The sequence below is a fragment of the Ananas comosus genome, linkage group 21 (assembly GCF_001540865.1).
Source record: "Ananas comosus cultivar F153 linkage group 21, ASM154086v1, whole genome shotgun sequence".
In the NCBI taxonomy this organism is placed as follows: Eukaryota; Viridiplantae; Streptophyta; class Magnoliopsida; order Poales; family Bromeliaceae; genus Ananas; species Ananas comosus.
Window position 1 is genome coordinate 405,312 of NC_033641.1, and position 27,963 is coordinate 433,274.

General features: G+C 36.0%; 4 protein-coding genes across 5 annotated transcripts; 2 read left to right on the plus strand and 2 right to left on the minus strand.

Moving 5' to 3' along the window:
* On the minus strand, positions 2,080–4,860 carry LOC109726683. The gene is made up of 2 exons (XM_020256440.1): positions 4,307–4,860; positions 2,080–3,181 (listed from the first exon to the last, which is right to left on the minus strand). The coding sequence occupies exons 1-2, from the start codon at positions 4,745–4,747 to the stop codon at positions 2,288–2,290; spliced, it is 1,335 nt and encodes a 444-aa protein (XP_020112029.1). The 5' UTR covers positions 4,748–4,860; the 3' UTR covers positions 2,080–2,287.
* LOC109726230 (endoglucanase 12-like) lies at positions 5,552–10,558 on the minus strand. 2 transcript variants are annotated; one of them, XM_020255724.1, is made up of 6 exons: positions 10,480–10,558; positions 8,438–8,851; positions 7,948–8,255; positions 6,857–7,457; positions 6,307–6,479; positions 5,552–6,114 (listed from the first exon to the last, which is right to left on the minus strand). In XM_020255724.1, exons 2-6 carry the CDS (start codon positions 8,805–8,807, stop codon positions 5,698–5,700), a joined length of 1,869 nt encoding a protein of 622 aa, XP_020111313.1. In that variant the 5' UTR covers positions 8,808–8,851; positions 10,480–10,558; the 3' UTR covers positions 5,552–5,697. The 2 variants fall into 2 exon arrangements, with proteins under 2 accessions (XP_020111313.1, XP_020111314.1); XM_020255725.1 differs by lacking the exon at positions 10,480–10,558 and adding an exon at positions 10,082–10,320.
* LOC109726169 (RING finger protein 10) lies at positions 15,873–22,013 on the plus strand. Its single transcript, XM_020255617.1, has 9 exons — positions 15,873–16,146; positions 17,669–17,715; positions 17,837–19,129; positions 19,239–19,327; positions 19,584–19,686; positions 19,766–19,870; positions 20,095–20,236; positions 20,714–20,893; positions 21,541–22,013. The coding sequence occupies exons 1-9, from the start codon at positions 15,954–15,956 to the stop codon at positions 21,699–21,701; spliced, it is 2,313 nt and encodes a 770-aa protein (XP_020111206.1). The 5' UTR covers positions 15,873–15,953; the 3' UTR covers positions 21,702–22,013.
* LOC109726170 (charged multivesicular body protein 5-like) lies at positions 23,928–27,730 on the plus strand. The gene is made up of 7 exons (XM_020255618.1): positions 23,928–23,996; positions 25,099–25,250; positions 25,641–25,734; positions 25,827–25,898; positions 26,359–26,470; positions 26,585–26,736; positions 27,441–27,730. Exons 1-7 carry the CDS (start codon positions 23,928–23,930, stop codon positions 27,492–27,494), a joined length of 705 nt encoding a protein of 234 aa, XP_020111207.1. The 3' UTR covers positions 27,495–27,730.

The window sequence follows — 27,963 nt, forward strand, 5'->3', positions numbered from 1 at the left end:
ATCAAATCCATCACTTTAAAAAATGGCAACAAATAAAAGATAATATAATTTTGATTAGCTAAACCAATGATGAAGCAACAAATGCTTCCACTCACATACTAGTACTCATATAAGGCATTTGCTTTTGACAACTCATGGAGTCATAATAAGCACATGAAGTGGACATAAAAGGAATATTCTAGTTTAGTTAGAATTTTTTTAATTTTTTTTTTTTTTTTTGTCAATAGATGGGAACTATGCTCATAGCTTTTTTTTTAAAGATAATTACACTCATAAATAATTTTATTTTCTAATATAGAAAAGACCTACTAGTGTTATTATGTTTTTCTTTTATCCTTCAAGAGGTGTTATTATGGTTTTAAAATTATTTTTTATTCTTGTGATTCTCTAAGAAAGTTTTTTTTTTTCCGAAAAAACTTGTTTCATAGAAAATAGGGGTGGGTGAAACCCTTTTTAGTAGTAAATATCTTATTTTGTTATTAGATTCGTTGTAAATTATATTCCTCTGTAATTATGCCTTTTCAAAATACCGTATTAACTTCGTCTTAGATGTTGTTGAAGTCAATTACAAGGAAAAAAGAAAAGATAAAAAATAATAAAATATTAGTGATTGTAACTATTTCTAATCTCTTATCATGGCTAGTGAAATTTTTTTCAACAAAATAAATAGAACTAGTGAAATAATTATAGTTTCAAAAATGTTGACTTTTTATCTAGCCAACGGCGACAGAAAATATATTTTTTTATCTGAAATTCAGTTCAATCGTACAACTATTTTTAATCTAAAAATTACTTATGCGTAAACGGACGGACCGTCAAAAAATGTTATGGATTTTCTTGTAGAAATTAATAGGTTTGAAAGAAAAAAAAAAAAAAAAAAAAGGACATTACCCATTCTCTCTCCTCTCTCTCTCTCTCTCTCTCTATAGTTGTCTAGAAGAACATTTATAATCACAAATCTCATTTTCTACCTTTGTTTTTCTTCTGTTGGAACAAAGCACTTTTGTAACCTCTACATTCTATCACATCACAAATAGCTACTATCATTTAATGTTGGTAATAAATAATAATATTATATTGAACTATATTGGAATACTATCGATAGCATTAAACGCTTTGGTGTATTATTTCGGCTCTTGATGAAAAAACGTACGATTACGATGATATATGCTTTTAGGGTTGAGTAAGTTATTGTTGAATAATATCATCTAACGGGGTAAAAATAGTCAAAGAATTAAATCTAACGATAAAAAATTCGATAGTAACGAGCGCTTGGTGCTATCGATAGTATCACAGCCGGCATCATATTATATATGTCACTGCTCGGTGTTTATTTGATATAGTTCCTAAAATAATTTTTCTATTAATGAATAACAATAAAAATTAGCTATTTTCATGGCGAGAATTTTAAAATTTGACATCTATTTTTCCTAAGGAAAAAAATTACTATAAATAAATTTTTGCTACTTTTTTTATAAAAAATATTATTCATAAAGTACTACAGAAGCTCTAGTCGAGCCAAACATGTCCTTATATGCCTTTCTTTTTATTACTAATTTGCTCTACTTATGTCAATTAATTGGTCCACTTAATCGAATTGATGTGAGTAATACTCCCTTGTAGCAAAATGTGTGTTGTGTTATATATATATTATATATATTATATATATATAATATATATATATATATAGTCGAATTCATGTGCTTTTAAGTTGACATATTTTTTGCGTCAAGAAACGTGCAGAGTTAGTGCTGGATGTAGATGTAAGTTTTTTTTTTTTTTTTTTTTTTTTTTTTCCTCTCAGATTAACATTGACAAAGGCCAATTTGGCCCAAATTCATAAAAATCATGTAACTTTTAATTCAAGTAATAAAACCACGGGCCGGACCAGGCCGGGCCAAACAAATGGAAAGTTTTTTTAAAAAAAATATTATAGACGATTAAAAAACAAAAAAGAAAGTATGAGATAGGATGAATGACGATAACACCGTACCATGCGATACTAAAATTAAAATATACAAAAAAATTAGGTACTAAAATGCAAAGTTCTAAGGTATAGAGAAATCACAAGAAACAACATGCAAAAACTTCTTATCTTTTACTACACAAGGTTTAGTAAAGCAGCAACATGCATTTATGAACTCTAGGAAGAGTTGCATACTACCATAATATCCCCAATAATCCTCCATGCAAGAAGTTTCTAGAAACATCACAACATACTCTACATAGCAAAAGGGAACAACACACACACACACACACACACACACATCATGGAAGAGGAATTGCATCACCCCGAATCATCCGCCGGCTTCGCTCGGTACCTCCGGGCCGCTTTCTTCGAGCTACCAAGGCCGACTTCTCCGGCCAAAGCTTCGGCTCGGTCTTCCTCCATTTCACACACGTCGGCCTCGCGCGCGTCCTCCGCGGCGATGAACATAGAGCCCGACGATTTTGAGCCTATTGCTTTGGCATGAGTGGCGGCCTCATCGATACACATGGCGTCGTCGCCGCCGCCGCCGCCGCCGCCGCCAGCTTTCTTTCGAGGAATAAAGGTGATGGATTTCGTTAGTTCTGCGGTTGGGATGTCAGGCTGCGTCTCGGTGTTATTATTAGGGTTTAATCTGTCCATCAGATTGCGGAAGTCTTCAAATGCTTGCTTGTTCATTTTGTCGTCGTTGCTGTCGGACGAGTCCAGCGTATACTTCGTGTACTTTGACGGATTCAGAATATAATCAGGAACCCTAGAAGGTTCCAAGGACGCGGAGGGATTCTCTTCTTTCGCCGCGTTGTTACAATGCTCGGTCCTTTCGAGAAGCTCGGAATCAAATCGAACGCGCTTCTTCGGCTTCTCGTCGGACCGATTCTCCTTTCTTTTCAGTATGGGCTTCAAGTTGGCTTCGTCCTCGGGTATGATCTTAGGCCGTGAACTGCTGTGGACCGAAAGACTAGGGTCTTTCTCGGCCGACTTGTCGTCTTCCATGAGCCTCACATTTGCCGCATCGTGATCCGCGCGGGGATCTCTGTAGAAAAGGCCGGAGTCATCAAAGGGGTCGTCGAACAACTCGGGGACGACGGTGTGGATACTGATGTGGCGGCCGCGGTCTTTCACTTCCCTCATGTACAGCCGGTTGCGTGCGCTCTCCGCGCCGAACGCCGCTCGGTCGAACTCGTCCTCCTCCTCCTGAAATGATTTTCAGATTGGAGATCATGTTATACACTCGATAGGCGCATCGTTCATCACACTTTGCACATTGTTACTCAAGTTTTGCATTATGAACCTCCAACTTAGGCGGCCGACATCATCATTAACGTCGATTACCGGATCAAACTACGAGTATATATTGAGTTATATGAAAGGCTTTATAACACTCCAATGTCGTTTACTGTCGAATTTGGCGTACTCAGAAGAATAAAGAATCAAATAGAGAACACCGATTCACGCATGTTCCATCTAAAACATGCCGAACGTTTTCACTCACTAAATCCATGTCGCCTCAGGAAACGGAAACATGACGGCACTAGTCTTAACAATATAAAGAACTCAGAACTGCACTTTTCATTTGGCTAAGGAAGTCAAAAAGCAGTTCCAAGCTGCGCCGTCCAATCATTCATAATAAGCCCGTTAAACCAAATCCCACCCTAATTCCTTAAAAGATACGGCTTTACGCTACCATACTAGTCGTAACCAATCAATGGAAGGAGAAAATGGCCGCGTCGCCACGCGTCGTTTCCTCTTCTTTTCTTTTGTTCTCGCTCGCTCAATTGAGGCCAATGCCCTTCGTCGAGGTATTATTTATATGCATCAAAGTTATGCTATCGTTTTCGACAGACCTTAAATAGAGCACAATCCGAACTAACCTCTCATTGAAGCAACTTTAGACACCACACTACAACAGATACAAAAACTTCACAAATTTTACTAATTTGATCTAAGAATGATGCAAACAACAACACCTACAATAACTTGTAAAGCTCTGTAACACTCGAAACATGATCTTGGATCTCGAGAAAAATCAACAAACATTTCATATAAACAGTTAGTTTCACCAACCAAACCCTAATTTCTAGGCCGAAACCACTGTAAATGTCTCATCATGGGCTTCAAAATTTTACAAAATTTAAACTTTTACTAACGAAACAGCAAAATTAATTGAACTTAAAAGTGAAAATGGTAAACAGTTAGTTTCAGCAACCAAACCCTAATTTTTACTCCGAAAAAATTTAACTTTTGCACAAATAACTAACCAAATAGCAAAAAGAATTAAAAGTACAAGCAAAAAAGAGGGATTGGAAGGGACGAGGATACCTCGTTATCGAGGGTGGGATCGAGCCCCACAGAGGATCGAATCTCCCTCTCCTCTCTATCGCCATCGCCCTCGCCCTCCCCATCCCCATCTCCTCCTCCTCCACCTCCTTCGACATCCTCGTCCGCATCGTTTACGTCGTCGAGATCGGCTTCGAGGTCCGCGCCGAGACCCCGAGAGCGCCGTCGCTGGTTCCTCGCCCTCCTCGCGAAGCACCCCGCGGGGTCGTCGAACGCGGCGGAGCAGGGGGCATCGCCGCGGTCGGCGGCGCCGCCTCCGGCGTCGTCGCCGCCGCCGCCGCCGCCGCCGCGGTTCCACTCGCGGCGCTCGACCTCGCCGTCGGCGACGGACCAGGAGGAGGCCGGGAAGGAGTTCCCGGGCACGGTTTCGAAGAGGCGGGAGCCGAAGAGGCGCTTCACGCGCACCTCGAAGCTCTCCTCCATGGCGCTCTCTCTCTCTCTCTCTCTCTCTCTCTCTCTTCCTCTCCCTCTCTCTCGATCGATCAATCGCGATAGGCTTTGCTTTTAAAAAAAACCCTAAACACACCACCGCCTCTTCGCTCCGACGTTTTTATTTTATTTTCTTTTATTATTTATTATTTTCCTCTAAATCGGTAAACTTGAACGAAGGCCCCTCAACTATAGCCTATTTTGAATTACACCCCCCAACTCTTTTTTTTGTGTTGATTCAGGCCCCTCAATCTTTAATCATAAAGTAATTTTATCCAAATAAATTAGGATTGGACAAAGTAATTTTATCCAAATAAATTAGGATTGGATAAAGTAATTTTATCCAAATAAATTAGGATTGGACAATTGGAGATGGCTGCATACTTTAACCATCATTTGCGAACGGTTTAAATTTTTCCGAAATTGCACGTAATGTGCGCGCTGTATAAACTGTACAAAAAAAATAAAATTTATAGTGTTTCTTTTTCAGTCCCTACATCCGCAAACTCCTTTAAAATACTTTATTATATATTATTATGTAATCCGCGGCGGTAACACTAGTAAAACTCCCTTTTTTTTCTTTTTCTTTTTTTTTTTTTTTTTTTTTATGTGTGTGTTTTTGTAACTTGTTGGTTTTTAATTATCCAGTTGAGAGGTACTTACACGAAAAAAGATTGAATCACAAAGGAAGTATATGTAGAAGATTGAATTTTCCAACATTAATTTGCTACACAGTTTAGATTCAAATCATATTTATGTATCTTATTCAAACAACAAATTTAACAATTGCCGTATAAATAATAATAATAATCTCTTCATTATTTAAAGTAAACAGGTAGAGATATCAAATTGGGTTATGAACAATCTACATCTTTGTCTGATTCTTCAGAAAACAAAACAAAAACAAAAACAAAAACATTTTGATTCCTTATTTATGTGGAATTTTATGGTTTCCATATGAATGGTGGTGGGGGACTATTTGAATAGAATGGTCTCATAGAGGAGAAAATGGTGTTTCTATCGATTCCGCCGTCGCTGCCGCTGCTGCCGCCGCTACTTGTCAGCGAAATCAGTGCCGCAACAAGCCCTGCATTTCCCGCCAAAGTCGGCTCGGTGTAGTTCTCGCTGTTTCTGATGTCAAAGAACTGGTCAGAGCGGTCGGGCCCCGCCACCATCGCCCCCGTGATAGTGTTGGGGTTCATTGATTTTCTGTCGCGCCACTTCCACCCGCCGGTACACGAATACGAATTGCCGTCGTTCGGGATCGACGCGCCACGGTGGTGGACGTGCCTCGGGTAGTTGTGTCCGTGACCGACAACGTAACTCATGTTCATGGGATTGGATCCTAAGATGTAGTTCACCTGCAATCGTAAATCGAAGATCAGCATCGTCGATTACAATCGATATAAAAATCGTTTAATCCGCGTGAAATGGAGATCTAACAATGAATTTTGAGACTTTAACAATCTTTTGTAAGAGATTTAGTGATTAGTGAATGATCAAACCACAATTTAATTACGCTATCAAAGTAGAGAAAAGGTTTAAGCAGGAACCTGAGATACTGCGAATTTGCGGAGGGTGTCGGAGTCGAAGTACTCAGGGCCGCAGTACCATCCGGGTATGTTACTTGCATTCATGTAATCTGCATATAGGGATGCTAAAAAGGCCGCTTTTGCCGCATATTGCAAAGGACGGGGGCCGCCATGGTTCAGTTGAATCAGTCCCCCTACCACCCCAAAAAAAAAGAAGAAAATAAGTGCTTACTCGAATAGAAAGAAAAAACAACAGAAATTTACATAGATTATACTTAATACGCCGAATTAAACATTTATATAATATTCCACAATCGAGGGCTTGTTTTGCTACTTTGGAGCTTAAATACATAAGTGTTGTTTTAGTTTTTTTTCATTAAAAGAACCCTCGATAACTTTTCAATGTGGTAGAAGCAAAAGCTTCAAATTAGAGTTTCTACTTTTGGGCCAAAAAGCTTATTTTAGCTTCTCGCTATAGCAGAAGCTCCATAGATAACCAATTCCTTGTTGTCGGCACAATCATAGACTTACTAAAAGGAAGGGGAAAAAAAGAAGGATCATCCACATCCACCTCTAGTCCAATTGAACACATTAAATTGCCGAAGGTACGAGCACATGTTCCGATTGGTCGCATTGTGGTAAATTCTAAGCATTTCCTCATAGGGGTACCCTGGATTCAAGAAGATCCTAAGCCTCGCTAAAAGTAGCTCAGCACCAGGAAGCTTATTGTCCCAACTAAACACACTCGAATCCGATGATAAGTTTGAAAATCCCTCAGCTTTCTCCAGAAGCTTATTCTCTGTCGCAAGTGAGAGATAGCTATAGTTTCCAGTCGCGTAGAATAACCAAGCGGCGCCCCAAATGAACTCATCCCAATAACCCGTGGAGTTGTAGAACGGCTCGATCAACTCGTTCCGGAAAGAATAAGGCGTCTGCTCTTTGGACTTTGTAGCGAATTGATAAGCCGTCTCCGCTGCTTCGACGAGCTTCTTCGAATAGGAGGTGTCGTCGCGAAATACTATAGAAGCAGAAGCTAAAGCTGATGCTACCTCACTACTTAAGTCAGGAGCCGAGGGGGCAGACAGTATTGGCTGAGGGTAATTGATGTTTTCTGGCCTTTGCCAGCAGTATCCATCATCTGGGGTGGTGGAATCTTTTTTTGCTACTCCTACCTGATATTGCATTAGATGCGAAAAATGTTAATCGATAAGTGTATGAGAATAATATTTTCGAGACCAACAATGTACAGCAATTAAGCTCGCCAAGTACTACCATTCATAAGTAGCTAGAAAACACATGTCACAATAATATCGACAACCACGGAAGCATACAAGGAGCGTAAAGGACGATAGGATTATTAGATACAAATACCGTGGCTTGGAAAACACTTAGCCTCTCAAGTAGCAAAATCTTGTAACCTAATTTGTTTTCTGCTATTTTACATTGTAAATCTACACGAAAGGGAATGCTAATCAAACAGATTCAAAATGGCAAATTTTGATCAATTGTCGAATTTCATGCTTTCCTTCGATGGGTAGACGAAAAACTAAGAAAAATAGTGCTTTTGCTCAAATAGAGAAACATATAAAAGATTATTACAACAGGTGCAAAATCATGCTACACTAGAGAGCAACTATGAATCAGGAAAAGATGTTAGTTTACCTGGATATATATTTTGTCGATTGTCGAGGCCGAAGAATTGAAGGTCCGGAGCAAGTAATCGGTGCCCCACTTAATGATATCTCTAATGTGGTCGTGTTCTCCGATTGCGTCATATTTATGACCATACTCTATCACCGACCAGCTTAAAAGTGTCATCGAAAACGCCATCGGAAAATGAAACTTGATGTTTTTGCCGCTATCATAATATCCTCCAACTAGGCCAGCCTTAACATCTGGTAACTGCTGAATATTGTTCACACCGCAATCTCCGCGCCATGGAATACCGTTGGATCTGGGTAAATGACCAGCTGATTAAGAGAAAAAAATCATATGCGCATGAGTAGAGCAACATAAGAGATGCGTGATCGTAGGTGGGCTTAGATGGAACTTCTGAAGAAGTGCTATTTGAGTAGAGCTGCTTGAAGAAGCATCGATGTGCTTTCGATTGATATATCCTCGACATAATTTAACAAGGAAATGATAGGCTTACACTTTTGCGCATTGAAGAACTTGAGCGCCTTATGCAGGGCTTCGGTGTACTCATCGGGGAGCAAAACAAGCTCTTTGTGCTTCGGTATCATCTTCACTACGAAAATCGGAATTGCCGTAACAACACATGCGATTAAAGAAGAAAGCAACACCCAGTTGAACAACTTCCTTTTGCAAACAATGCAACCCAAATCGATGTAGTTGTTCGTCTTCTTGGATTCGCCGCAAGGCTCGAGAAGCCAACCCTGCTGGGCATCATCCAGCTGCTGGCGCGGCAGCGCTGCACGGTCCAAGTCCAAGTCCGGGCTGTTCTCGTCCTCCGCCTCCACTTGAATCTCAAATGAGCCTCCCCAGTGGTTGGCTGCGTACATCTTTCGATCCAAATGTGCGTAAAAGAGCAAAGTTGCTGGGGTACCTACACCACATTAATTGGATTACGACATTTGAGATATGACTCTTTTTTTGTGTGTATAAGTTACAGGGAATTGCTTATCTGATGTATTAATCCTGAAATAAAGTTGAGAAAATGAACCACACGAAGGAATCCGATTGAGAAAATAATGTGAATTATTCGAAATGTTTTCGAATTCTTATTAATTTTGTCGAGCGTGTAGTAGAAGATGACTGAGAGTAAAGAAGAAAACCAAATAGCTATATTTTCAATAAAAATACAGCATATATAAATGGCATCATTTGGTTTATAAACAAACCGATTGTTACAGTAATATAAACAATTCAAAACTAATAAAAACTTTCATTTTACATGTTTGAATGGTGATTAATGCACAAAAAAAAAACCCAAATAGTATATCTTTGATTCAAACACATATACAAGAGAAACCAATTGAGTTGATGATTTTAACGATTCAAAGATGTCAGGAAACAAACAAGAAGAACACCAAGTAATGTATCTTCGATCCAATTGCACCATTAAAAGGCATAGGTTAGATTACGAGATCAACGAAATGGTCAAAACAAAATAAACCCAAACGAAAAAATTCAGAAACTCATCAGCATCTAAATTGTCATTGAGGCATAAAAAAAGAACATCAGTAAGCGAATCTTTGATCCAATTTCACCTTCATAAATGGCATAAGTTGGATTACGAGATCAATAAAATGAACAAAACTTAAAACAAAGAAAACCCAGAAGCGGTAACAACATGAATGAGTTGAAGAACTCATCAAAATTCTCCTTTTTTATGCATGTAAATTCTGATTGGAGCAAAAAGAAGAACCCCAAAACTAAATTCTATATCTTTGATCCGAACAAAAATAGTACATAAATGGCATCAGTTGAACCGCGAAAATCAATGAAATGATTATAATTAAGAAAACCCAGATGAGATAACTACGTAAACAAGTTAAAAAACTCCTCAAAATCTGTTTTTTTCTTAAATATATATATATATAAATTGTGACAGATACATAAGGAAGAACAACAAATAGCATACATCTTTGGTCCAAAAAATGGCATAATTTGTACTATGAGATCAGTGAAATGATTAAAAAACTTAAACGAAAAAAAAAACCCAGATGAGAAAACAATACAAACAAGTTAAAAAGACTCATCAAAATCTGTTTTTTTTTTTTTTCTAGTATCTAAATTGTGACTGGGACATAAGGAAGAACACCAAATAGCATACATCTTTGATCCAAAACGCAATCATAAATCGCATAATTTGCACTACGAGATCAGTGAAATGATTAAAACTTAACACAAAGAAAACCCAGATGGAAAAAACAATACAAACAAGTAAAAAAGGCCCATCAAAATCCGATTTTTTAATTAGTATCTAAAATTGTGACTGAGACATAAGGAAGAACACCAAACAGCATACATGTTTGATCCAAACACACAATCCTACATGGAATAATTTTGTATTATTATTACGAGAAACCCCAGATGAGAAAACAACACCCAAAAAAAAATGTAAAAAAAAAAAAAAAGACTCATCAAAATTCGATTTTTTTAGCATCTAAATGGTGATTGAGGCATAACAACGAACACCCAAAGGGCGCTTTTTGCGAACGTGCACGTTACCAAAACGTAAATGTAGGTGCTCTTTGGTCACGAACGAGGCCCGAGTACATGAAGCACCATTCCTGTGCTCTTCTCTTTTTTTTAGAGAGAAAGAGAGAGAGAGAGAGAGAGAGAGAGAGGAGTGGTTAAAAAGAGCAAAATCGGTCAGGTGTAATAATAATAAAGTTAATTTCATACCATTCCTGTAAATATAATAAATTATAAATATATTTTTATAAAATTTACAGTTTAAATATTATTTTTAAAAAAAATTTAATATTTTTAAATATATTTCTTTAAATTGTTACTGTGTTTATTTTATAAGTAAAATAATTTTTTTGACATTATAAATATGTCTGTTCAAAAGTTCCAACTATTAATTAAAGAAGGGTAAAAAAAATTAATTCATCTTATTAACTAACTAGAATTAAATTTTTTATCTATGGTTAACTAATTTTTTCTAACAGATCCTAATGGCAGGGACATATTTGAAAATATAAAAACTTTTATAGAAACTAGTTGAATGTACGTACAAATGTACGTAATAATTATTATAATTTATTTCAAATTAATATAAATTTGTACATTATATATATCCAAAATTTTACAATAAAAATTATATTTATAAATTAATATATTATATTTTATTAGAAAATATTTATAATATCCTACCGTATTCTTTTTTTTATATACATCAAACATTTTTATATATTTTTTTGATTTTTAATGAATCAAATTTAAATATGTGTTTTAAACTAAAAGCATCAAAATATAATTCACATTCATTTTAAAATTTAAAATTTAATTTTGATCTACTGTAATAAAAAAGTTAATTATTAATTCAAATTTGATATCAAATATTAAATTAATTCATAATTTAAACTCAAATTTTAATTTTAATGTAAAATAGATAAATATGAATGCTATTTTTTAACAAATTGACCAAAACCGTTTGTTTTTATTTGAGATATTTTTTAACAAATTCGATTATAATCGTTTGTAGGATTGAATTTATAGATGGATAGAAATGCTATTTTTTATTAGATTGATCATAGCTATTCTTATTTAAGATATTTTTTTAACAAATTAATCATAACCATTTGTAGGGAATAGATTTTTATATATAGTAGAGATTAAATAGATTAATCATAATCGTTCGTTTTTATTAGGAATAATTTTAACAAATTAATCAGAACCATTTGTAGGGAATATTATTTTATTCATTTTTAGATTCCGTCTGTCATTGTCGGAATTTCTATACGCTTTTATATATAGTATAGATATAGATATAAATAATATATAAAAGTTGAATTTTATAAAAATATATTTATATTTATAGAAATCTGTATGAAATTAAACTATAATAATAATACTAATATAATAATAAAAAGGGAAATTGTTTTTTTTTTTCTTGAGAGAGAGATAGGTAGTACGCTACCCACTTCGTTTATTTCATTTAGAAATAAATTTAGCTAAAAATGTGAATCAATAGAATTCGAATTTGGGTCTCGGATACCACCCATCAGGTCTTTTGTCACTTGCTTTACAGACGGTCGGTTAAGAAGAAAAATTGCTAAAAGAGGATTCTCTTTCGTTACAGCAGGACCCGGTAGTGGTTTTTTTTTTTTTTATTTTTTGGTAATTTGAGATGTATTTATTTTACCGGGGGTGGAGCAGGGTGTAAGCTTTTGATCAAAGACCCTCTTTTCTATTACTTGGTACATCATAATATAAATTCGGCCCTTGCGCATGTTTGGTTTCTCAAAAAAAATTTGAAAAAAAAATTTGAGAAAAAATATTCTATAAAAAACTCTTTTCTAATTTTCTGTTCGGTTGATTTCAAAAAAGGTCAATTTGTATAAAAAATTCACAAGTTTTGAGCTTTGTAAAACTAGACGGTTTTTTTTCAATTTTATAGATTCGGTCCGAATTTTCAACAAACAGACCAAAATATCCTTAATTTTTTTTTTTCTTTTTTTTCTCTCGTTCTTTTTTTTTTTTTTCTATCCGAAGAGGCAGCAGAGGTGGAGGCGGGCCCGCCTTTGCCCTATGCACTCTCGCCCTCGATCGCGCTCGCACCCCCCGCCTTCCTCGCCTCCGGCCTTGCCGAGACTGCATTGCTACCTTCTTTTTTTCTCTCCGACCGTCCTCCACCGCCTCCGCGGCCCTCTGCGATGGTAACGAGAACGGCAACGCCTTCGCCCTCTATCTCTACTGCAGCAGATTTTGCATCCACCAAATTCACTTCTAGGAACCCGTCGTCCACACAATCGTGACGACAACAAAAAGGAAGCATTTCTCGTCGCCGACAAGCTCGCCGACGAGGGAGGGGGCATGCGGCCCACCTACCTATCCTAGATGACAGCGGCGAGCATGGTCTCAGCAATGTTAGAGGTGAGGAGGGCGAGAAGTGCACGGGAGTATCTTTGGATTAGCACTTTTGTTTGTTTAAAAAAAAAGGCTTTTTTTGCAAATGGCTCTCTAAAAAAATTTTATTTTAAAACTAGCCCCAAAAAATTTATAATTACAAATATGTCCTTACTCCTGTCACGCAGCCGCCACGCAAGCGCACGTAGGCGGGTTGGGAGGTAGTTGGCCAAGTTGAATACGATGAATTATTTACCGTGTTTGAACACGGTGAATCATTCACCGTGTTTCATATTTATATTCCTTTTCTTCTCTTTTAGGGATGTACGGGTCGGGTTCGGGTTCGGGTTTCGGGTTTTTAGTCGGGTATGGATATGGGTATGAATTTTTAAAACCCACCGGGTTTGGATTCGGGTTCGAGTTTTAATTTGATTTTCGGATTCGGGTTCGGATTTTAGGGATGTCAAAGAGTCGGGTCAGGGTTCGGGTTTCAAGTTTTTGGTCGGGTATGGATATGGGTATGGATTTTTAAAATTCGCCGGGTTCGGATTTGGGTTCGAGTTCGAGTTTTAATTTTATTTTCGGATTCGGGTTCGGATTTTTGAAAACTCAATCCAAATCCGACCCGTTGTTATCCCTAAAAGAGAAAAAAAATGAATATAAATATGAAACATGGTGAATAATTCACTGTGTTTTAATACGGTGAATGATTCACCGTGTTCAACTTGGCAAGCGACCTCCCAGCCTGCCCACGTGGCTCTTGTGTGGTAGGAATTGGGCCATTTTTACAATTATAAATTTATTGGGACTAGTTTTAAAATAAAATTTTTTCAGGGAGTCATTTGCATAAAAAAGGCCCAAAAAAAAACTAAAGGTCAAAAACTAAAGAATAATAAAAAAAATAAAGAAGAAGGAAGAAAAAGATAAAAATTATACTGTTAAGATAACATTGCACTGTTTTAAAAGAATATTGCACTATTATGGACGTAAGTTGCACTATTTGAGATATAAACTGCACACTTTAAACGAAAATTTTACTATTTAAGAGATATTTATATATTTTTTTTCTTATTGCACTCTTTGAAATGAAAACTGCGTCTTTTAAGTTCAATCTTTTATATCCATACAAATTAAGTTCAATCTTTTATATTTATTCCTACAAAAATTTTAACGTTTTTAAATATACCATACTATTAAGATTCATTAAACAAATATTATTAATCATAGCTAAAATACTTAACTTGATTAGTGCATGAGCTAAATTGACCTTTTTACCTCTTTTATATTATTTGTGATGGTAGAAAAAAAGAAGATGACCGTTGAAAATTTTTGAAAGGACAATTTGCATAATTTTAACCGTTGGAATTTTTAGAGAAATATATTTGTGATGATAAAAATATTAATTTATGTATTTTTTATTAAAAAATAGTACTCCGATGATAATAAATTAGAGAAATAAATATAAATATTACTAAATTTTTGTGGGAAACAAATATTTGCTAGTCGATATGTTCAGGAGAACTGAATGAAATTATCCAATAAGGTATCGTTTGGTTCGGGGATAAGCAAAAAGTGGGTATTCCAGGGATAGGTATAATTGAGGTATAAGCGGGGATTAGATCAATTTTGCGTTTGAATGAAAATTGGGTTATTCCTCGGAATAAAAAAAAATAACGTTTGGTTAGGTAAGATGGAATAAGATTTAAAGTGGGTAGTTATAAATAAAAATTAATAATATTATCACTTTTTTATTTATATTAGAATTTAAATTTTTATATTTTATATTTATATTTTAAAATTTAAAATTTTAACTTTTAAATTTCAAATTTTGAAATTTAAATTTAAAATTTAAAATCTCAAATTTTAAATTCAAAATTTAAATTTTAAATTTCTAACTTTAAATTTAAGATCAAATTTAAATTTGAAAAAAAATAAATTCAAATTTAAAATTTCAAAAATTTAAAATTTCAAAATTTAAATTTAAAATTTAAAATGTGGAATTTAAAATTATAAACTTTAATTTTGAGATTACAAATTTTAAATTTTAAATATAATTTGTTATAATATTTTAAATTTTAAATTTATTTAAATTTTAAATTTTAATTTATTTTAATATTTAAATATAATTTATTATAAAATTTATTATAATATTTAAATATAAATAATATGTATTAATATAGCACAATTAATAATTTTATAATAAAAATAATGTATTATAATATATAATATATTATATTTATATAATTTAGTTTTAATTTACTTTATAATTTTAATTAAGTTTGAAATTAAGTATGGGAATAGCACTATTCCACCAAAATGGTGGAATAGTAAAAAGCTTGCTATTCCGGAATAACCGGGAATAGCAAGCTTTGACCGGAATAAAATATTCCGGTAAAAAATGATCCCGTTTGGCGGAATAGCGGGGATAATCGCCGCTTATCCCCGTTTGGCGAAATAGCGGGGATAATCCCCGCTTATCCCCGCTTATCCCGTTTGGCGGAATAGCACTATTCCACCAAAAATTTTAACGTTTTTAAATATACCATACTATTAAGATTCATTAAACAAATATTATTAATCATAGCTAAAATACTTAACTTGATTAGTGCATGAGCTAAATTGACCTTTTTACCTCTTTTATATTATTTGTGATGGTAGAAAAAAAGAAGATGACCGTTGAAAATTTTTGAAAGGACAATTTGCATAATTTTAACCGTTGGAATTTTTAGAGAAATATATTTGTGATGATAAAAATATTAATTTATGTATTTTTTATTAAAAAATAGTACTTCAATGATAATAAATTAGAGAAATAAATATAAATATTACTAAATTTTTGTGGGAAACAAATATTTGCTAGAGATGACGATATGTTCAGGAGAAACTGAATGAAATTATCCAATAAGAGACTCTCAACGAGTGTCAGGGCCATTATCGTCATTTCACTTCCCCTCTGTGACTGTGAGGCCCATCGCGTATTCTCGATTCGTGCCCGGTGCGCTCACCCCATCCTCCCACGAACCGCCCTATATAAACCCCCCGACCCCCTTCGTTCTCCACTTCGGCTTCGACCCGACCCTCTCTCGTCGCGCTCTCTCTCGGTCCACCCGTTCCCTCGCACGCGTTTCATGTCCCTCACCCCCACCGACGCTACAGGATCCGCATCGTCCCCTACATCTCGAGCTCCCCTCCCGAGCCCTAGCCCCGTCCATGGCCACCCCAGCGATCTCCGCTCCCCCCGCCGCTCTCCGCCCCCCGATGCCTCCGTCGTCGACGGCGGCGGCGGCGGCGGCGGCGGCGATGGCGCGGTCGAGTGCCATGGTGAGTTGTGCGATGTGGATTGATCGATCCCTTAGATTAGGGTTTCGTTCGTTTGTTGCGGGGGATTCGCCTATTACTCTTTATCTCTTTGATGCGGAGTTTGGATGTGTTGAGTTGCTTTGTTAGGTGGATCACTGGGAAGAGGAATTAATTGCTCTTTATTTCGCTTTATGAATGCCTTTGCGTATGATCGGTGATATCTCTGAAGTTCCAGATTGTGGTAGAAGACTAGAATTAAGCTACCAAAGCTGAGAGAGATGATTGGGTGGAAAGAATCATTATCTAGGTTAGGGTTTGCTTTATTGCAGGGATTATTAATTGTGTTGGAGAGAGTTGTTAGGGTTTGAATTGTTCTTTGTAGGAGGGTTTTAGAAGGGGCATCATGTTGATCGGAGGGATGATTGAGAGTGTTGAGTTGCTTTAGTAGGTAGTTCGCTGTTAAGTGTTATTAATTGCTCTTTATTTGGCTTTTTAAATGCTTTGTGGATGATTGATGACATCTCTGAAGTTGTTGATTGTCTTAAAAACTAGAAGTGAGCTAACAAAACTAGTGCTTTCTTTATTTAAGGAGTATTACATACCATTGTAATAAATAGTGGAGTCAATTAATTTTTCATATTTTATCTTGCGCTACGTAGTTAATTTATGGGTTTTTCCTTCTCTGTCCAAGTTTTTGTTACTTTAGCTACTAGTCTACTACTACTTTTTTTGGAGATATAAACATGGATAGTTCTTAACTGGTGACTTAGTGCAATCCATCAGATTTCACATAATAGAGTAGGCATTGATGTTATCTAATTTTTGCTGTGGTATTCATGGCTTTGTTTAATACTCAAATGATGCCGAATTGTACACTTGTTGTTTTCATGACCGTATAGTTACATAAATATATGGTTTTATTTCTCATGTTTATTGTGCGATGTGGTCAAACAAAAGGCATATGTGGTTAGTGTGCCAACAGCCATGTGAGATTTTGAACAGGAAATGAACTCATAAGGACATTGCAAAGTTAGGTGTGAGATTCAGAATTTAAAAATTTTCAGGATCAAATTGCATTAAGTTGAAAATTCAGGTATTTTCTAAAACATTTAGTCCACTTACTTTTTCTTTTTTTTTCATTTGTCGCTTCTCTTAGAATAGTGGTGATTGAAGAAATTATGTAAGGGAATTCTAATAAAGTATGTGCTGTTAGATCTTTCTGTTATAGTAGATAATCTCATCATGCCGACAGCTTGAACCTTGTCATTATGTTTGTATATCACTCTTCTGGCATGGTCTAGGAAATTTGTCATCTTTGTTGATTTATGATTTCTGTGTTTCCTGGTTCTATTTCAATTATGAACACTGCTCATTCATTTGTGCACATGAAATTTCTGCTCATCTGCTTTTAATGTTATGCAATTCTGTCTTATGCTTGTAAGTACTCCTTAAGATCTCTTATGCATTAATGGTCTGAAGCATTCCTAATTTGTTAGCCTCTCTTTTACAGAATAAAGTTTATATTGAGATTCATATTTTGCAGAATCAGCAGCTGCTGCTACTGAGGATTCTCTCAATTCTTCCAAAGAGGTAGATGGTTGCGAATGACCTTCTATATTTTTTCTTAGTAAAATTTATTGATTAAGACGGAATTTGCTAATTGGATTTTGGTATCTCTTGTTGTCACTGGTTGTGTAAAAAACAATTGCAGGTAACCGGTTTAAGTGTCCCTAATTCCAAGAGTGAGCCATATGGTGATGTTGGCAGCACCATTGCAATGAGCCAGTCGGCTGGTAGAGAAGGAGCATCTTCTCAACCCCGGTCTGATCCTGTTGGATCCGTTCAAATTTATCCTGCCCAATCATCTACAAGGAGAAGCCAAGGTGTTAATGCTAATTATTTGCTAAACTTCCATTATGATCCAATTTCTCGGCCACAGCCAAGGACCCAGCCCAGGGTACCTCCTCCAAGACGACAACAAAAGATCAAACCTTACAATAAGGACCTATTCCTCCAAGCAAATTACAAATTTGTTGTGCTGGACACTGGAAATTATGAAGTCGAATCAATGGATCCAGATAAAATGTTTCAATGGGAAGATATTATCTGTGTAAGGTACTCTACCCCGGCACCGGTGCAATGCCCGATTTGCTTAGAAAGCCCTCTTTGCCCGCAGATAACTTCCTGCGGTCATATCTACTGTTTCCCTTGCATTTTGAGGTATCTTCTAATGGGCGAAGAGGATCATAAAGGCGAGAGCTGGAAAAAGTGTCCCCTATGTTTCATGATGATATCTACAAAGGATTTGTACACTATCCTTATTGAGAACGTCAAGCAGTTTCATGTTGGAGATTACGTAACATTTACGCTCCTTAGCAGATCGAAAAATTCACTAGTTCCCTCACTTAAAAATCAGAATTCTGAATGTCCTTTTCCATTAGAAGGTGAAGGTGCCAGTGACTCGTTTTCGAAGTTCATTTTAACCTCTGATGTGGAGCTATCTGTACGAGAAGCCAAAGCAGATCTTAATAACTGGCTACATAAAGCCGACTGTGGAGTTGTCGATGACTTGGAGAAGCTTCCATATGTTTGTGCTGCTCTGGACCAGCTAGAGGAGAGAATGAAATCTTGGATGGAGCATCGGCTGTATAGCAGCAGCCCTCCCCTAATGAGTAATCCCTCTCCTCCATCTAGCCAGAAGGTTATGCGGACCCTTCATAAGGTACCACCTAATTTGTTGAACTTATATTCAGATGGAAACAGCGCCCACTTAGATACTTCAGGGTCAGTTTTTGGTGAGAATCATACTGGTATAAAACAGCGCAAAACCTTTTTTGGTGGGGAAGTTGGTATCGACAGTTCTCCATGCTCACTGGCTGGTTCTCCTGAACAATTAAAGAACTCTGAGAAAGCTCTATTATCAAATGATGAAGACAAAGCTGTGGAGGTACATTTGGTTGACCGGAAGGATGCAAAGGAAAGGGACTCATACACATTCTACCAGGTTGTTATATGTTGATGCATGTTTGCCTTTGATAACTATGCAAATCATTTCATTATTTGTCCTGTATGTTTTCTGCCTTCTAATCTTGCGCTGCGTTGGCTTTTCGCAGGTGGCTGATGGTCAGCACCTGATTCTTCACCCGCTTAACATGAAGTGTCTTCTGCATCATTATGGTGGCTATGATATGCTTCCACCCAGGTAATGGGCCTTTAAATATTTGAAAGTACCTGTAAACTTTCACCATTACTGCTATTCTTCGATATTGTAAGGTGTATATTAAGGATAACAAGCAAATGCATATGACAACTTTGTTATTCGTGCTGTTTAATGATAAGAGGTTGACAATGCTAGATGTGTTCATTTTCCTTTTTGAGGGAAGCATTGTTTCGGAATTTCTGATGCTATTGGTCATCACTTTAATCTTTTTGATTGTAGTAAAATGCTTTTAGTGCAGACTTAGCGGAAAAATATTGGAGCTGGAGAGTGTAACTCAGTCCGAAGCTATGAGAAGGCGCTATCGGTTCTTGAGTCACTTCTCTTTAACAACAATATTTCAGGTAATTCGAGTCATTAATCAATCTTTGTTGCATTTTCCCCCACCTTAAAAGAGATTGTTACTATTGTTATCTTATGCAGCTTTGTGAAATTGATCTGAGTGACGTACTGCCTCCCAGTTCATTGTCACCATTCATGGACGAAATAAAAAAGCGTGAGAAACAGAGAAACCGGCTCGCTAAAAAGGTATTATGAAATTGTATTTGATAGTATTGGTACTATTTGGGAATCTTCTCTAGTCCTTTTCATATCTATTTTCTGGCGTTTTATGCAATTATACGATTTGCTCTCCTAATTGTTAGCTTTGTTTCAGGAGATAGTTTCTTAGAAAATGACCGGCTGTGGTTTTTCCAATTATTAGCTTTGTGTCCTTGTGCTTAACACCCTTTCCTAATTTATTGTATGTTTAGGAGCAAGATGAGAGAGAAAAGGCTGAAGCTGCTGCGGCGAAGGCTGAAGCTGCTGCAATGCATGCTAAAGCGATACGTGATCCAAGTGATCCGAGAGATTTTTCCCACAAGGATGCAATTTTCTCATTGGATGACTTCGAAGGTAAACTACCTTGTGCAACTATTGTAAATCAGATTTGAAATATATTTCAGTCCTGATGGTTCCTACTACTTTAAGCTTAGACATTTGATGCTGGTTGGAAGTTTTTGGATTTCCCAAAGATTTCAATTGTATAGAATTCAGATAACCATAATAAATCTTGATTGATTTCAGCCACAATGCCGTAATACATTGAGCGAAGTTCTATACGTTGATGAAGCATGTTGCCACTTTCATTTTGTCGCTATTAAGGACGGTACAAAATATTACAACTGATGAAGAAAGTGAATTTAAATTGGTCCAATAGCTCCTTTTGGCCAATTTGGCTTGACATTCTAATGCTAGGTCTTCTCATCGATTTTGAAGTATTTGCCGTTGTTTGAATTTTTAGCACAAGCCTAAGTTTGGTAAGATGAATAAATTTATATCTCACATTATTGTCATACAGTGATCTAATTAGCTTTCTGTTCCCTCTTAAAGCGTTAGGAAGCAGTGCTCCGCCTTCTACTAGCCCTCCATCATCTGGCGAGAGAAAGCTATTCTCTGATGTGACGCGCCTCGGTTTTGCCTCTGCCCATGATTCTCCTTCCTTGAGAGTTGGATCTGTTGGGTCATCTGGAACCATGAAAGAGAGCATGACTGAAGCTTCTAACAATCATGGTACGTCTTAAACTCGCGCTGCTTGCTTGAAACGCAGTGTCCAAACTTCAGATTTGTCGATTATTATTTCTTATACCCAATTTTGGCATCTGTTTTTAATACATGTAATGATGGAAGCATTATTATATAAGGTTAGAATTTAATTACAGCTTAAGACTTTCCAGGCGGGGTTAAGATTAATGAAGGCACACAAGGCAACTATTCTTATTCCGGTCAAACTCCAAGCGTAAAACCAATAATTGAGGTTGCTTAGGATTTTGACTCACCCTGTCGGTGAAAATACTAGAGCGATATCAGAGCATATCAAAGATGTTTTCGGTTTATTCCTTCCAGTTCAAAGAGTGGTATCGGAGCTGTATCACTCCAGTGTCATTTGCGAGGGCGTTTCTTTGGACAAACACCATCCAGTTCTTTAATCCTGTCCTTCATTGAGTTTATGCCTTTCCAGATTAAAAAGTTGCTTTTTTTTATTTTATAATATAAGTTAGTCTGATGCTTGAGATTGAACCCCTTGGGTACAGTATCATGTTCGTATAAGATATAAAACATTTGAAGTATAAAATATATCATGAGATACCTGCTTTGAGCGCACCATTTGGTGCGACTAAAGTTGCTTTTACGGCTTCTGTTATCCTCTCCATGCGCAGGTCCTTCGTCCGTGACCACGCTGTCTTTCGCGAACGCGATATCGTCCGCGAGAGCCGTCGAGAGACCGGAAGAAGCGCACCGAGCAAACGGGTTCGGTAAAAGAGGAAAGAAACCGGCGGCCCGGGTGCTCCTCTCGACCTCTAGCGGCCGCCGCTACTGATCGAGGAATTGCTTCCGGTAAACTCTTAACAAGCTTGTACAATAGACATGTAAATTTGTTCATCATAGAGTTCCAACTCGAAAACCCACTCGCAATGCTTTGTTTTTATTTTATTTTATTTTATCTTATTTTATTTATTTTTTCCCTGCCTTGTTTAAGCCTTAAACTGCTTTGTCTGAGACGTGGTTTTTGCCCTTTCCCACTTTCCTGGGATGTTGTTGTTCTGTGTAATTATATATATTCGCAACTTTGCGGATCGTTAACTGGGTACTGGGTAATGAAAATAAAACAGTATTATTATTTAGATAAAGACGTATCGGATCCAAGCGTGCATGAGAGATGAATGAAGAAGTTATTTTTCCACATACAAATTTAGGCCCGAGTCTGGTGTCATTGCTGTTTTTTTCTTTTGGTAAACACTGATTATATATAATTTGATTTTTTCGAGTTTTTTTTTTTTTATATTTTTTTATAGTTGGTTAGTTTTTAATGTAGCCGGCTAAGTGGTAGATAACAATTTGTTTGAAATAATTTTAAAAAGAAAAAAAAAGTCATTTCTAATTTTTTGTCCTCGTCAAATAATTTTTTATTTCTAGATGAAAGAATTATAAGTAATTTATTTTTTATTTTCACATCTTTTTTTATATATAAATATAAAGTTTATTTATTAGAGTAGAAAGTAAATACGATACCAAACGCCTTAGCTTTATGATCGTGTGTTTTAGGTTTGGAGCTTTTATATGTTGCTGTGGAGTAAAGCTCATGGAAAAAATTAGAGTGCCTTTTCCAATACTCGAATAGTGTTATTTTATATATAATATTCTTTTGAACGACGGATCGTTACATCATCATCTTAAGTTTGAAGTCTAGCTCTTTGATGGTTGGTATTTGGAATTTTAGGTTTAAAGTTTAAACTGTTTTATATTTTTAGTTGATTTTAAAAATCGAAAAAAAGAAGAAGAAAGGATTCCTTAGTAGCATTTTTTCGTCAAATATTTTGCTTTTGATCTTATGTTACAGGAAAAGCTTCAACTTTTTTTTTTTTTTTTTTTTTTTTTTTTTTTTTTTTTTTTCTTCTGAGAGAGATAGGTAACACGCTATCCGTTTCGTTTATTTCATTTAGAAATAAATTTAGCTGGAAATGTGAATCAATTAGAATTCAAACTTGAGAGCTCGGGTACCAACCATCAAGTCCTTTGCTATTTACTCTAGGGACGGTAGAATTTCAACATTTTATATTGTCAAAATTTCTTTTGTGGGGTGGGGGTAAAACTTTCATAGGAAACTCTCCGAGGACATCTCTTTGGGGAGTCCTCATCCGCTCTCATTTGTTAATTTTGTTTCCATCTGATAAAATTGTTACATATTTTTTTATACTAAAATTCAAAATTAACTACATTTTTAAAAAAATTATAATTTTTATATAGAGATAAAAATAACAAGTACAACGAATTGGAGCTCCCCAATGAAACGTAGTTGGGGTCCTTGGGGAGCTCCTCAAGTTTGAGTTTTCCTTAGAATGGAGGTGAACTCAAGTTTACAAAATTTATAAGTTTTTGACTCTTTGACTCTTTTTTTTTTTTAATAAAAAAATTAATAAGACCAGACCCATGGTTATATTCTAGCCATATATAGCCTAGAGCTTAAAACTTTGACCTATAGGTCATTCTGAAATACTCCCCTCAACTACTTTTTTTNAAGTTAAAAATCACAATAGACTTTTGAATAACTCTGTAAATTATTATTATTATTATTTATTAACCGTTAGTTGTTCGCCAAGTTTATTTTCTATAAAGTGATTAAAGTTATTAAATTTAATAAAAATATTATTAATATATTTGATAAAACTTTTATTTTTATTTTTCTTTTGACTAAAAATGACTGAATTTCCAAAAAAATCACAACTGCGGAGATTCTCAAATAAAAAAAGAAGTTAAACTGAGATAGGGCTTATCTTAAAAAAGAAATATAGTTGAGGATTTCCTATACATTTTTACCTTAAATATACAGTAGTATGTGAGAATATCGAAAAAGTAGGAGGACTATGGCATAAATTTTACCCTGATCAAGAGAACACGGGGTCTTCGTCCTCGTCTTCGCCGCCTCCTCCTCCTCCTCCTCTTCTTCTCCCTCTCGATCGATCCATCGAAGCCCCTTTCTCACGGGATCCCTAGGGTTTGATCTCACGCGACGCCGTACTCGACCGCATTAGGAGGCGGAGCAGAGATGAAGAGGGTCTTCGGCGGCAAGAAGAACAAGGACCCGCCTCCCACGATCCAGGACGCCACCGATCGGGTACTCTCCCCCTCTCTCGATTTCTCGAGGAAATTCGGATTTTTTATCTGATTTTGTGTATTTTTTGGTCGAAATTTCTGTGATGTGATGATTTTGGAGAATCGTTTTGGTGTTCTTTGTTTGTGGGATGAGAATGTTAGGGTTTTACTGCAAATGCTTCGATCCTTTTGTTATTCAGTATATTGAACCCTTTCAAACTGTTGCGTTGGTAGCAATTTAGATTCCAGTAAGACATGTAATGGTAAATTTGCACCAAAATATGCTATTGGTACAGTTTTCCTCGATTCCTCGAAGAAATTATTTTTTTTTTTTCACTCCGATTTTATGTGCTTTTAGATTGAAATTACTTCGACATATTGATATAGGGGATCTAAAGTTAGGGTTTTGATGGCAATAGTTAGGGTTTTTCTGATGAATCCCACAATATAGTAGCAAATGACCTACCTCTTTAAGTGACCCTTTCAAACTGTGGCGTTTTGCATCAATTTAGGTTCCAATAAGAAAAGAATTAGTAGATTTGAATGAACATATGCAATTGGTAAACTGAGCTTCAGATTTTTATAACATGATATTATGTTGCTCAATTACTCTTTGGGCTCTTAGGAAATCACAGTGATGTTTTATGGAGATGATGATGATGATGATGATGATGATGATGACTATATGATGTTTGAGGAGTCACAACTCACAATGCTTTGGCCATTTGTCAAAAATTATAAAAAAGTGTTACATGGTACATTGGATTATATGCTGCTTTCTCCAATAGTTCAGAGATATAGTGGTTTTTTTTTCTTTTTTTCTAATTTGGTTGAGTTCTATTGTTCTAGCTTCTTCATAGTTATATCCCGGACTGTGTTAGTTGGAGTCGAGAACAAGGTGGATTAGATATTTAGATCAAATCCAAATCTTCCTTAAGTAACAAAATTATTATTTTTTTTATTCTTCTGTTTCTTCCTCTTTGCATGACCATGTAGCCTTTTATTTTTTATATCTCTCTGCATATTTTCCTTATAAAGTGTTTTCTAGCTTGATTATTTTCTTTTTACCTATTGTGTGCTGTATTTCTTTGTTGATGAATATTTTCTTTTAAATTACTTCGTAGATAAATAAAAGAGGTGATACGGTTGATGAGAAGATTAAAAAGCTCGATGCTGAGTTGGCTAGGTACAAAGAGCAACTTAAGAACACTCGACCTGGTCCTGCTCAAGAAGCTGTGAAAGCTCGAGCCATGAGAGTTCTTAAACAAAAGAGAATGTAAGAGCTCCATTCATTGTCCTCTCCTTTTGACTCATTTAGCACGATCGTATAATTTTGACAGTGGCTGTGAATCATTTTGAGAAAGCGTATCTTGTTATAAATGTCTCATGATTAACATCATTTCATTGAGCAAGAAAATCGCCTCAATCGTATGGCCTTAACCAACATGCTGGCAGGGTAGAATGTTGGCCCTTTTCGTTGATTGCATGTCTGTTTCACTACAGTACGTCAATTATTATCTTTAAACAACACCTTTCATTATGTATGTCCATTAATGTTTATCATGCTTCTAATGCATGCTCTTATACCTCAAAAAAAAAAATTTAACGGGTACTCTCTAGCTTGCCATTATTTTAGAGTAATATCCAATGCTTTAATTTTTCTTAGGTATGAGGGACAACGTGACATGCTTTACAACCAGACCTTTAACCTTGACCAAGTTGCTTTCGCATCGGAGGGACTTAAAGATGCTCAACAAACTGTATGCCTGCTAAACATCTTCAATCACCGAGATTACTCAAAAGTGGTTCAGTTTAGTACTTACATTTGGTTGTTGGTTATTTTGATTTACAGATGACGGCGATGAAGTCTGCAAATAAGGAGTTGAAAGGAATGATGAAAACTGTGAAGATTGAAGATATAGATGTATGTTTTTGCCTTCCTGTTGCTTTTACTTTCCAGAAAGTCACATGAAATTTGATTTTGATATATATACATATATATTACCTCACAAAACTATCTATCTAATCATATGTAATGTCCCTGGAAAATCTGAATTCTCATTATGCCCTTCAAAAACTTAATTGTCTACATATATACCCTTGTATTTATATACATGCTGCTCTTCGGTTTTTTTATTATTATTATTCTCTAATGAATACAAAACCAGCTTTCTCCTATGAATTGGAGGACTCCCAGCTTGAGGATATTTTTTTAGGAAATTTTACTTTTTGAGGGATATATTCAGAAGTTAAAACTTTACAGGGTTGCACATGTAAATAACGTTGTTGCGGGGATATAGAAGTGACCTGTTGAGCCTATGATTTTTCTCCTTTTTTTTTCTTTTCATAATAACTGAAACTCCATTTATTATTCCAATATGTAGAGCATGCAAGATGAGATGATGGATCTTATGGATGTGAGTACTGAAATACAAGAATCTCTAGGTAGAAGCTACAACATCCCTGATTATATTGACGAGGAAGAACTGATGGGCGGTATGATGAAGGCAACACTTCATTTATGTGCTTCTTTCTCATATATTTACGAAGGCTATTAAAAGATCTATACATTCAATTTTTTCGCTAAATTGTTGGTTCTTTCGAAAATAGAGCTAGATGCATTGGAAGCTGACATGGGAACCGAAACGGAATCCAGTGGGGTCCCATCATATCTCCAGCCCGATAAGGAACCTGATTTGGATGCGGAACTTACCTTACCTGCCGCTCCAACAGGCGTTCCACCGAACAGGCAGAACCCACAGGTATACATCATCAGCTGTCTGATGCTGGAAAAAAAGATTTTTACATGTAATACTCCAAGTTTATCTATTCGCTTATACACTACCTCTGGAAGATCAAACCTCATATACGGTCTTCAAAAACTCGACTTCGTACATGTATGTTCTCGTTCTTACAATAATCCGCTTAAAACCTTTTTAAATAGAGAACTAACTTCTCATATGAATTAGAAAACCCGCAGGCGTAAATTGATGCTATATATGCAGAATCCTTTTCTGAAATTGTGTATGCTATTGCACAGCAGAAGCCCCTCATGTTCATTGTAATATTTTTGTTCGCGAAATAGGCGGGCTGAGTTTTCCAGGCAGTGGGCTTTTAGTCATTGCTAGAAATAATTGAATATTCACACATCGAGGGTTCAAATCATGCAGTAGATTATGTACTTAACTAGCTAGCATATAGTGAGTTATGCTGCAGAAATATTCTAATCCTGAAAATTATAGATTGTATAGTTTGAGTTAACCTGTGTTGTGCCCCAACCAAATAGTAGCTACGGGTCGCAGAATTATATGCCGCAAACTTGAATTCAGTGTCCATTCTGAAATATTCGCAGAATTAACCTGCGTTGTGCCCCAACCAAATAGTAGCTACGGGTCGCAGAATTATATGCCGCAAACTTGAATTCGGTGTCCATTCTGAAATATATTCATCATGTGTTTTTGTGCAGATGGAGGACGAGAACGGTCTACCCGCCGTTCCTCGCGCGTCGCTTCGGGGCTAGGTTTCGTACCGAAAGCAACCCCCTTATGTAGCACTTTGTTTTCTTTATCAGAGTGATGATGATGATGTATACTATTTGGTGAGTGGCAATATCATGTGTTAATTTAACTTCATTTTTTTTTTCTTTAATGAAAACCTTTGACATGTATTTAAAACTATGATGGTATTGCAGTAAGCTGTGACACTGTTCTAATGTGTTTTAGATGAATTAACATATTCTGATCGATTGCACCATTAGTTCCCAATTGCTATTCTTGGTTTTTGATTGGTTCTCAACCATTTACTGTATGTGCATGGCCTTTCTCTTTGGAGTAAATCTTCTTTGTAACAGGTATGTCATATAAAATTAGTAATTTGTATCAGATTAATTGGATATTATTATTCTTAAAAAAGTTTTTCAGTGGTGCTTCCAAGTAAGACTTTCATAATTGCAGTTTTTCTTGCAAAAAGTTGAAGAAACCAAAATTTGC